The 12,801-nt window shown below is 31.3% G+C and overlaps 1 protein-coding gene and 1 long non-coding RNA gene across 4 annotated transcripts; both read right to left on the reverse strand.

The window, feature by feature from the left end:
• Positions 1-1,410: 1,410 nt before the first annotated feature.
• LOC133781418 (uncharacterized) lies at positions 1,411-5,052 on the reverse strand. 2 transcript variants are annotated; one of them, XR_009870109.1, is made up of 4 exons: positions 4,679-5,052; positions 4,089-4,152; positions 1,927-1,978; positions 1,411-1,630 (listed from the first exon to the last, which is right to left on the reverse strand). It is a non-coding gene; the product is annotated as an uncharacterized LOC133781418 (long non-coding RNA). The 2 variants fall into 2 exon arrangements; XR_009870110.1 differs by having other exon boundaries at positions 1,927-3,918.
• A 5,454-nt stretch (positions 5,053-10,506) lies between these two features.
• Positions 10,507-12,725, reverse strand: LOC133781415 (rust resistance kinase Lr10-like). Of its 2 annotated transcripts, XM_062220386.1 has the most exons (3): positions 11,987-12,724; positions 11,850-11,888; positions 10,507-11,742 (listed from the first exon to the last, which is right to left on the reverse strand). In XM_062220386.1, exons 1-3 carry the CDS (start codon positions 12,687-12,689, stop codon positions 10,631-10,633), a joined length of 1,854 nt encoding a protein of 617 aa, XP_062076370.1. In that variant the 5' UTR covers positions 12,690-12,724; the 3' UTR covers positions 10,507-10,630. The 2 variants fall into 2 exon arrangements, with proteins under 2 accessions (XP_062076370.1, XP_062076371.1); XM_062220387.1 differs by lacking the exon at positions 11,850-11,888 and having other exon boundaries at positions 11,987-12,725.
• Between the last annotated feature and the right edge of the window lie 76 nt (positions 12,726-12,801).

Raw genomic sequence — 12,801 nt, forward strand, 5'->3', positions numbered from 1 at the left:
TCATGATTATGATATGTGTATGTATGACAATAGCAAAACACGGTACCTTCAAGTATCAAGGGCTTAAGTGCCAAATATATTGGAAATTAGGGGTTAAAGTATAATTATGAATCTTGCGGTAGAGATTGTAATTTTCATAAGCCAAAACTACTAGTTCAAGGGGAAATTACAAGAAAGACTTGATCCTAATTATGATAAGGGTAGAATTATGGGCAAATCGGTCTTTTGATTTTAAGGTTAGTATTTGCAAAGTAAAATAAAAAATAGGTTATTATAGTTCTAATGTTATTGGGCAAATTTAACCCTTTCGATAAAATAAGCCAATCCATCGTTTATTTAAGGCATGTAGTTTTGCTCATTTTACTATTGTGAGTTTTTCTTGAAAGATCTCATGAATCTGGCACCAGAAAATTAACGTACATTGTTTCATTTTCGTTATTAGCCATCTCATCTTTTTTTTTCATATTTCTTTTTTAATTTAAAATAGATGATGTATAATTTTAGAGTGTTGCTGTTTGGCACCACTACATGAGGTATAGAGTGTTAAATTATTTAAAATAATAATAACAATGTGGACCAATCATGTAGTGCCACATGTCCTTTTGTAATAACCCGGAATTTTTTTTTTTTACCTTCCTCTTCGGCACACCTGAACAAAACTGCCTACCGCTGCTCCGACCCTGTTTTCTCTCTCAGCTCTCGAGTTGGTGCCATGGCAAAAGGGGATCAGGGGAAGAAGAAGAAGAAGAAAGGCCCCACTTCTTCGGATGGTGTTCGGAAGACCAGATCTGTGACAGAACTACTCGGAGTGGAACCGATTGAGTTTGATGATGGCTGTATGCAAGAGAACGAGGCGTCCCTTGTCGATCTTCAGGGTGAGAAGGACCACACTACTACAAAAAAGGTTTTTTAGGACTAGCATTGCGAGTCCTAAAAAAGTTTTTAGGACACACGGGGCGCGAGTCCTCTATTTGAGAGCCTTAAAAACTAAGGTTTTTAGGACTCGCGTTGCGAGTCCTAAAATGATGTTTTTAGGACTCACGTTGCGAGTCCTAAAAGAATGTCTGCAAGTCCTAAAAGATCTTGCTGAGTGCATTTAAGTAAGGTTTTTAGGACTCGCGCTGTGAGTCCTAAAAGAATGTCCGCGAGTCCTAAAAGATCTTGTTGAGTGCCTTTAAGTAAGGTTTTTAGGACTCGCATTGCGAGTCCTAAAAGATCTTGCTGAGTGCATTTATGTAAAGTTTTTAGGACTCTCTTTGGGTGCCCTTAAAAGTTATTTTTTTAATATTTAAAAAATTTATTTATTGTTATTTTAAATAAAAAATTATGATTTAAATGAAACATTTATATACAAATTAATCTAAAAATTTATATATTAAAATAACAAAACTTATTAAAATTATAATCGTCTTGACCTTGAAAAATATATAACTATATTTACAAAGTAAATAATTCACCATTCAAACAAGAATCATTTACTCTAATAAAAATTACAAATATAATAAAACACTAAATTCATTGTCAAACTACATATATATATTTCTTCTTTCTTCTTGTCCTTGTACTCACCCTCGTCACTGTCTTTCTAAAGTAAGGATTGACTGCCATGAATTTCTTTCTAAAATCATCCCTGAAACATGAAAAATCACATTATAATACACCGAACATGAAAAATTATAACTAGATTTTATTGTAGTGTACATAAATAAGTTTATTCACAATTGCTACAATTTTCATTTTGATTTAAAAAATATATCCCTTTGAGTGTCCAAACTATATTTACAACCACGAGAGGCTAACTAAAACTCATAGACTCTCTTAAACACATTTCAGATGATACTCATGATCATAAATTTGCTAAAAACAATTTATCATTCAAAATTGTAAAATATTGAAAATTAAAAAAAAAAATTAAATACAACATACCTCTTGCAATTAGCTACCGATCCAATGCTTTAAGACCAGTCAAAATATTAACCTAAACATTATTATCAACATTATAAAAAATAAAAAAGTTAGATGTATGTTCCATATCATGTTATTACTCCAAGTCATGTTATTTAAAATTCTATAATCAACTTAATTGTTAATTAGACGGTCAAATGTTAAGATTATATGAAAAAACAAAGGAAAAAATGTGATGAAGCACTCCATGAAAATCCACATGCTAGAAAACTTGCTAAATAAAAGTCTTCTGATTATATTTGGCAACTAAACTACTTGGTAATTTTCACACTCATGTCAGAATATATCTACATACAAGTAAGTTCAATTGAGATAATGTACAATGATCAAGTCTGGAATAAGCCATACATATTATTTATACTTTGTATATTTCAGATGAGTAAAACTAATTGAGTTAAAAAAAAAAACCATACATATATATATCATGAATGGGCTGTTAGATTTAATGGCCCAAAAGATAAAACAATTGCAAAAACACAAGAGATGGTATTATACCATTGGTTTTACATTTATTGGTTGGTTCCTAAAACTATAATCACAACAGAGTTAAACATTATGTAGAGTCTAATGAGAAAAAAAATATATATGATACTTCTGCTATCAACGAGCCAATTTTATATATAACAAGATATATTATTATAAAGAAACATTGCCCACAAGACGAAATTGAATTGGCCATTAAAAGTAGCCTTTTTATTCTTAAACGATAAAAAAAAAAACAAGTCATACACGAAGAAGAATTTTTACCATGGAATCACAGAGCAAAATTAATTATTTTCTAAATTAAAAATCATCAACACTTACAAAAACCATGATGAATAATAGAGTGAAGAAAGACTAAATAAAGTTTCAACTGCCAATGAGAAACTCCAATTAAATAAAGTTTACTCATCACAACTCAGTTAACAATTCTTGTATCTTGGATACAGGAAAAAAAACTAGAATCACATGATCAGTAGTAGAGTTTAGATATCTTTTTTGTTTTTAATAACTGGTGCCAAACATAGCAACCAAATATATTAATAACACAACAGAGATATCTGAACCAGCCAACAAGAACTAGAACAGACAAAATACACCCGGACCTACACCTGGGAATTACACTGAAAAGAAAGTGAACTAACAGAATACAAAGACTAACGGAACAGAGAAATAAACAGCAATACAAAGACTTAACACCCTACCACACCAGACATAGTTACAGCTCCTTGAAATGTACTGAACTTCCACCATAGTATATGCCATAAGTTCATAACAATACATTTCATAGTAAATTTTGTAGAAATTTACAGAAAAAAGTAGGCTTCCAATGACAATTAATCTCCATGACCATCAATCTACATCACTCAGTTAATGGAGGGAAAAATGGTTCAAGAATCATAATAAATGCAAGTTGATACAGTACCTTAATTCAAGGATTACCTGTGTAATTGTGTGTCCTAAGCTTATAAAACTGCTACTGTTGATCAAAGCCAAATGAACGTACAACAATCAATATATATAAATATATATTCTATGATCCCTCTTATATGATGTAACAATTAATTATGTTGGTTAGCCAATTGTAGATGTGACTGGTGGGTCATTTCTTGTACTACATACAACCAAGATTAAATGGTTATAGGGTGTGCCTATAATTAAAGGTCTTGGGTTGATAGGGTGAAGCTTTGGGTGTGCTTAGTAGTAATCTTAGATGGTTCAAATTTATCTGAATAGAACACATGCCTATATATATTTATATATATGTATATATGAGAGAACGCTTTTCAAAAGGAGATCTTTCCTAATAATCAAAACACATTCACAAATAAAAGTCATAATAAGAGCAGGCACAACAATGATGGCTGCAAAAAGAATCATACCACCCTCAGTAACTCGAGTCCTTCTAAATCTTGATTGGTCAACTGTCGTTAATTATATGGAACCGCATAAGTAATTGGTTTCATAGATCCACTAGCCTCATTTGAATGGAATTGTCAAAAGGGAAAACAAATAGAAGATAACTAACATGTAAGATAAACAAAATAGATAAGCAGAAAATAAATTAACCCAAAAAATAGACAGTGAATTGGAAGGAGCTTTCAGTTCCCCAAATTTTGAGACTAGACTGGAAGGTCACTCACATATATAGGGTGGAAATCAACTATACCCCTCTCATGTGGATGAACATGACATTTAGAACCTGGTCTGCAACAGGGAGTAATAAGGTAATGAGAATGAATCTTTTGTTATTTTTGATGAAGAGAATGAATCTAGTATAGAGTATATTCCTTACTAATTTTGACTCATTATATATACCCCAATTGTGTAAGGAAACACACATAACTGAATAAGTGAAAAAAAAACCAAAACCCCTTTGTTTTCTTTCTTTTTATTAAGCATGAATTAGAAGTAATTATTTTATAGAACTAATAGATATTGGTTATAACAAGTACTGCAATAGTTTTATTCTTACTTTATATTTATTTGAACCGGCAAACATCTAACCCTACAATAATTGAGTACTCAGAACTATAGCAATTGGTACCCAAGATAGATTTGAACAGACTTTGTAGTAGCAAATTACAGACCTAATTATTTGAGCTATTCCCATTGAGTACACTCCTCGTATTTTCAGCTCTTCAAAATGTTCACATATGGAAAGAGTCCTAAATCATAAACCCACCATAAAATCAATTAGAAAAGGCAATGTTAGAGACAAACAAGAACTCACCTCGAGAAGAAGACTACAAGCAGCAAATGGAGAGCTGATTCCGTCTCCTTCGGTCACTTAAAATCCCGATCCTTGGATGGGCTTTGTTCGTCTTGATACCCTGAGTTCACCCACGGTACCCTTCGCCTGAGACGATGTCAGAGGAGGCCAGAAATTGGCCTTGAAGCCACGGCGGTGACGTACGAGCCTGGAGGCTTCTGCTCGCAGTGGAGAACGGCAACGAAGGGCTCGTGAGGCTGGAGTTTCGGCGGTGTCTGGTACTCTTGATCCGGTGCCTACACGGCGGCGACCATCGGAGGGCAGCCGTTCGGGATAGCAGAGAGCATGCGAGAGAGAGAGGGAGAAAGGAAAGTGGATGGGTAGGGAGGGAGGAAGAAAATGATTTGTCACTTATATATATATATATATATTTTTATTTTATAAATAAAAATCTGATCATATTATTCAAATAAAAAAAATATGATTATAAAACTCTAATTTTATCCTAGTAATACATAAAATATTTAAAGGATTGCTTTGGGAGTCCTTAATATTTTTTTAGCACTCGCAAAGAAAGACCTTAAATTTATTAAGCAAGACACTTTTTTTTTAGCCCAGATTTTTTTGCCCACAGCCCGCCCATGCCACAAATTCCTACCTTGGAAGCATTTGCTAACAATCTGTTGAGATCTTTAATACGCTTATCGATTCCAACTAAGCCTTTCTCTAAATAATCAATTGAAGATGGAGTTTTCAATTTCCCACTAATATGTTTGACAATTTCGTCAATTAACTCAGCATCATTCCTAGATTATATTATTACTAGTAAAGTGGTGTTTGAAAAAACTGATTGGAAAATGGTTTTTTTTTTTTTCTTTTCCTGTTAAACATTTCTACGAAACTTCAGAACTTGCGAAGCAGTACAATTATTACTGAGAGTGAAATTTCTGAGAGTGAAATTACAAAGAAAATTTGTCAATCAAAACAGCAGTACTCCATAGAAATAGTAGGAGAAGTCCTTTTGTTTATCAGAGACCATGTGATGATCTATTCACTATTCAAGAAAATATAAAATTATATTTACTTATTTATATGATGATGTTGACCATACAGTAGGACCCCATTAGCTAGCTAGAGACAGACTAAGGACGAACCACTACTATTATTAATTGCATTGAATATTTAACCTATTATTAATTGTGTTAAACTTGGATCACATAATAAACACAATAGAATGGCTAGATGTTTCAAGTCAATAAGATTATGAATAATTAATAAAGAGAGTGATGAACACGCTTGAAATTTCAACACAGTCCAAGTGACCTTAGTTCAGATTACTACATAAATATATAACTTTTTTTTCAATTATTTTGCATATTAATACAAGACATATATACATATATTTCCAATTGGGACAAAAATTTGGTGAATTTTTCTATGACTTTAACCTAATTGTAAGGCTCACGGCTAAAGTGGGTCTTGGTATTTGGTAGAAGACCAAGACTTTTGTCGTGAGCTTTACTGCAAGATTAAAGTCATAGCAAAATTCACCAAAATGTTTTGTCAAAAGTTTTTTGTTCATTTTTTTGTCAAAATTTTATTAAATTTATTTGATTTAAATAATATTTAAAATTTTAAAAAAATAAATATTGATCTTTTTTATTTTATTTTAAGCAGTGGACATCTCATTTTTGTTAATTAATACAAAAGTAACTTTATAAACATATAACATTAGTTTATTTAAATAACTAATACTAAGCAATGTTTTGGTATCAAAAAGAAAATAAAAAAAAGTAGTATAATTCCTACAAATATATTATTCAACTTATTTTTCATCAAAGTTTTATAATATGTTAATTTTAATTATATTTTAAATTTTCAAAAATAGAATCTTTTCCTTCAACAAAAAGGATAAACACAAATATTACAATTAGGCATGTACTTATTAAGTAGCATATATATATATATATACATGTTTGTATAAAAAAAAAGAGTTGATTAATTTTTCCCATGGCCCACAAAAGTCAAGAATAATTGTCACAAACTCAAAAATCCGATTAGTCTTGGCGTTATGGATGCCTAACTTGTTAGAGCATCAGTAATGGAAGCAACCTTTTGTATTGCAAAAAGTACATAAATCATATTAAAAATATTATTAATTTTTCGAAATTAGAATAGGCAACGTTGCCTTACAGTAGCAACTTCTCTAACCACAACAAATAGAAATCTCACTTGGTAATGTCATGTTGGCATTTTATTTGACAAATATGGTCAAGCCACCTCCGTGGCCACCAGCATTGTGGATGCTCTTAAGAGTCAAGAAAAAGAGAGATGGGAAAGTCATATAATTAATGGTCCAAGATAGAAAGAAAGGAAATTAATTTATACATTAGGAATTATAATGTTTAATATTCAATATTATATTTATTGTAAACATCCTTGTTAGATTTGTGTCTTTATTATAAATCAATTATTTTTGTTGTCGATTCAACATACATCAGTCAAGAAAACTTGTCAGTACTATTTAATATGTAAAACACGTAATGAAGATGTATAATTTGTGGAAAATACGATGATATAATTGGTGAAGTATCCATGAAGAAGAAGAGACTAGACACTTGTTGTTAATAGGAGCCCACTTTCATAAAGTTCATTTAATGAAACGAAGAAGACAATTGTTGATAAGAAGACTCAATGCATTAATTGCTTTTTGTCATTTTCGAACAATGACCAAGACAAAATCATACAAGGACTATAGACAAAGTCATGTTCTATTAGTCAATATCATGAAAATATATGAATGATTAATAAAGAAAGTGATGAACACGCTTGAAATTTCAACACAATCCAAGTCACATTAGTTAAAGTTTCTATGAAATTAAGGTTTTCTTTTAAATGATTTTTAAAATTAATACAGGACATATGTACATGTATTTCCAATCGGGTCAAATTTTGATAAATTTTGCTATCTCTTTAACCTTATCGTTCACTACTAAAGTTTTGGTCTTCTACTATTAAGTAACTCTTTGTCCTCTACTTTTAAATGACAAAGTAAATTTAGGATGAGACTTAATTTTAAAAGTGTCTATTTCCACGAAACAAAATATAAAACCAGAAATTGATTTATGTAGTGAGATTATTGGTCTCTTTAGACAAAAACGTTATGATATGTTATAAGGAGTAAATAATGAAAATAGACTTTTGAAAATATTGTTCATTACATATTTGGTTTTGAGTGCTTAGATTAATGTGGGTGAATTTAAAACCATGTCTTTGTCATTATAATAGGGAAATTTGAGTTTTTATGCTTAATGAGGTGTCTAAAATTAAAAAAATGTTAAGCCTTCTAATCATTTGAAAAAAATGTCAAATATTTTGACAATACTCAAAATACCCCTCCTATAATTTTTCCCATCCACTTCCTCTTCTCTCTTCCCTCTCTCTCCCTCAACTCATTCATCTCAACTCTCTTTCTAGAAAAAAATCTATGGGTAAGGTAAAATATAAGAGAACTCAATGTAATAACAGATATTCCTTACTTAGAACACTAAAATATTGCATTTTGAACAGATCTAGGTATGATTTTTGAGTTTTTTTTGTGATTTTTTCAAATATGAAAATTTGAAATCTATAGAAAATCAATGTGATTCGATGGTGCTCGATACCAGCTCGATGGGGCCTTAAAAATCAAGATTTTCATGAAAAAATCGATATTGTTCGATGGTGGTTCGATGGTGTTGATGAATGGGTGGTTGAATAATGGGTTGGGGGAGAGAGAGAAAAATTAATATTGTCAAAAAAATTATGACAATATGAGAGGGATATTTTTAGTATTGTCAAAAAAATTGTTATTTTTTTGAAATGATTTAAATGCTTAGCATTTTTTTTTTACTTAGAACCCCTCATTAAGCATAAAAACTCAAATTTCCCTTACAATAAGTATGTGTGGTGTTGGGGTGTTGGGAATGGTAAAAAAGATAGACTATTAATGATGATCTTAAATATGGATAAGTAAGAAGAAAAAGTCTTAGCATATGATGTCTAATTTGACTTAGACACATGATTGAAAAATCTTTTAATGTATGCATGAATTACAGAGTAAGCAGACCCTTATCTCATTGGTTAGACACAATATAAGGCATATTAATACAAAGGAGGATCTTGATTCATCTCGTTGTCATTAATGTTACCTATACCTTAAGGTGTCAAATAAGTGCTCTTGAATAATTGGTAGAGAGTAGAGACCAAACCAAAGTCATTTATGATTAATGAAGTTATAACTCATTGAATGGTTCAAAACACGTCTGATGTACAGTATCAATTTGTTTGTGAAGAATAACGTACAGTATCAATTTTCAATAAAATATTCCAATTTTTAAAGATTTATTTGTTTAAAAAAAATTCATTATAAATTTTATACGTGTTTTTAATAATCATATATATTATTGAGAAAAATACCTTGTTATTATTATTTTTAAATTATAAGAAGTGTAAAAAGGACTTAATTTTTCCAAATAAAATATAGGTACGTTGGGAGTGAAATATATTGAATTTTTTTTTCCGAAAGATATTGGTGAATGTAAGACTCAAGGTGAAAGTAGTTCATACGTTTCCTTTCATATTATTTCACTTTTCATTTTTCTATCTTCATATAATAAAAGTATAAACAAAGTTTTATTTTTTAACACAAAATTAATAATTAAAGGAAGTTTAAGTTTCACACGTATATCTGTCTATTTCTTTATGAAATTTCTTAACAATTGCTCATACGAATACTTTTCTTCTGTCTTTTTCATTATGAAATTTATTCACAATTATTTATACGAATACTTTTCTTCTCTTCTGTCTTTTTCTTTATGTAATATCATAACAATTATTCATATGAATACTTTTCTCTTGTCTTTTTTTCTTTATGAAATTTCTTAACAATTATTGATCATACGAATACTTTTCAACACCCTTTTTAATAAATGGTGGTGACACTAAATAATTTTCATATGTTTTCTCTCTTCAATTGTAAAAGTAAAGAAATTTTACAGTTTGACACTTGAATAAAGTCCATAAATTAAATAAAGTTGCTTTTAATTTAAATCATTATGTATTTAATCATTGGAGCGTTATAAGAAGAAAGATTTTAAAAAGATGTAATTTTCTATATATATCAATCCGTTTTCTCCAATTGTATAGCAGTTGACTTGACTAGTATAAATATTGCTTTAGAGGAACATTTGAGGTTGTTTTTTTCACGACTGAAGGGCATCAACTCTACGCTAAGTTCAAAAACTGCGAATTTTTGTTTTGACTTAGAACCTCTCGTTATGCATAAAAACTCAAAGTTCCCTTATAATAAGATAAAATGACACTTATGTGTGGTGTTGGGAATGGTAAAAAAGATAGACTATTAATGATGATCTGAAATATGGATAAATCGAAATAAGAAGCAAAATTCTTAGCATATGCTGTCTAGTTTGACTTATATACGCGATTGAAAAATCTTTTAATGTATGCATGAATTATAGAGTAAGCAGACCCTTATCCCCTTGGTTAGACACAATATGAGGCACACTAATTCGACATAGAATCTTGATTCATCTCGTTGTCATTAATGTTACCTATACCTTATGGTGTCAAATAAGTGCTCTTATATAATTGGTAGAGAGTAGAGACCAAACCAAAATCATTTATGATTAATGAAGTTATAACTCATTGAATATTTTGGTTCAAAACACGTCAGATGTGGACTAATTAGATAAACAAACCCCTCATATATGAAGGGCGTCCTACATAGACTTTAATGTTTACTCATATAGCTCAATCGATTCATGAAGTAACAGTTAAACACAATAGCGAGATGTTAAACATACTACTTTATTGTTGTTCCTTACATTACTTTTATACGACATGAACAAAAATCATACTCTAAAGGGAAAACATAAAGTGAAAAATAAACTACATAACACAGAGCCATTGCATTCATTCAACAATTGTTTCTAACTCAGGCGTCATTATTCTTGATGGTATCGTTGTATGTGTATTTGATTGGCCTGTTGACACAAATGGATTTGGCGGCATGTGGAGAGCTTCTTCACCTTCTAACATTTGGACAACAACTTTCATCGTTGGACGTCCCATTGAGTGCCACTGGATGCACCACAGTCCCACAATTGCAAGTTTCTTAGCAATTTTGTTGTCTTCCTCATTTTCAATTTGTATTCGAAGATCTTCTCCTCCTTCTAAGAGATTATATATCCACTCTGGATAATAAATTTCATCTGTTTCAGTTGTATTCTTCCGCCTTCCTACAATTTCCAACAACAACATTCCGAAACTGTAAACATCTGCCTTATAGGACACATTTCCAAAGTTTTTAGAGAATACTTCTGGTGCCATATACCCTGCAGTTCCTCTAACTGTAGTCATTGATACCAAACTTTGATCCTTAGAACACAACTTAGCTAACCCAAAATCAGAAATTTTTGGTTTGAAGTTGTGGTCCAACAATACATTGTGTGGTTTGATATCAAAATGAAGGATTCGTTGATCGCAACCTTGATGGAGATACTCAATTCCCTTGGCAACGCTTATGACAATTTCTTGTAATTTTTCCCAACCAAGTGGTGAACGGTCTCCACTTCGACTGGCTTCTAAGGATATATAGTTATGAAGCGAACCATTTGGTAAGAATTCATAGATGAGAGCTCTTCTAAATCCTTCGGCACAATATCCAACCAAGCGAACCACGTTCACATGGTGAATTTGACCAATTGTAGCCACTTCATTCAAGAACTCTTCTCCATTATTTGCCTTTGATGAATTGTTTAGGATCTTCACAGCTACCAAAATCTCATTGGAAAGCTTTCCTTTGAACACTGTTCCATAGGCTCCTTCGCCCAACTTTTCCTTGAAACGATTTGTAATCTTCTTAATGTCAGAATAAGTATATCTTGATGGTTTTTGAGCAATATAATCCTCTAAAAACTTTCCAATTCTGATCCGATATTCTTTATCTTTTTCGTATATTGTGTAAAGATAAAATGATGCAGCTGCCGCCATTAAACTTAAGACTGATGAGGCTAACACCACAACTGCATGCAAATTAAACACATAAAAAGAATATATATATATATGTTTACTAAGTAGCAGTGAAAAGAGAGAGTTAAATTAATATTTATTGGACTTAGTCCAAACTCACATATAGTACTTCTGATCACTTGCAAAACAATTTCTGCACCTGTTTTGAAATATTTATAACAAAATTATCATTATTTAATAGCTAATAATATAATGACTATATGTATAAAAATAATAGTAATCTCTAGCAATAATTACCTTTTTTGTGTATAGGTATGTGGAAACACTCAACTTGGTCATGGCTATGTAGTTTAAATCTGCATCCCATGCGATTGGCTTCACAAGATCTACAATCCGGTTTGGCCCATGTCAATGTAGAAACAGTTGAATAACTATATGACGTCCATATGTTGTCTGGAATAGATTGAGTGTCGTACATCTTGGTACAGCCCATGGTCTGATCCCCAAAAATCTCATCATTAGAAGGTAACAATCCAAGGGTGCAAAGCGAATTTAAAATTGAAGAGCAATTGAAGACAGCGTAGCTTGTGTAATTCTTTCGACGATCATATTTGAATTGGAATGGAAATTTAAATGGTCGACTACTACTAATCTTATTTTCCGAAAGCAGCAGTAGTGTCAAAAGGCAATGATTTAATGGATCATATTCTATTTGGATTTCCTGTGAAACATAGTCTATGTTTGTTACTTCTAATTGGGCATCAAGACTTGGAAGATTCAGAAAAGTGGCATATGAGCATGATATATCGAAACCGACTGGATAGGCATGACTGTCTGTTTCTTCGTCTACGAATCGGAAAGGGAATCTAATCGGTGGTTCGTCTTGAGAACACCTCCTTGCGGCTGTTCCTCCTAATGCTTGGTCTGTAAGGACTAATAATAATATGATGATGGAAAACAACAACAAACCACCACGAGAGGTGACCATGCTCACCATCATTACTAGTTACCACATATTAACTAAACAATTGATATTATATATTGTTAGCAGGATTGATGTCCACATACATATAATTTTCCAATCAAGTCCTCCAAAAATATTCCAATTTTTA

Source organism: Humulus lupulus, chromosome 6 (genome assembly GCF_963169125.1).
Source record: "Humulus lupulus chromosome 6, drHumLupu1.1, whole genome shotgun sequence".
Taxonomy (NCBI): Eukaryota; Viridiplantae; Streptophyta; class Magnoliopsida; order Rosales; family Cannabaceae; genus Humulus; species Humulus lupulus.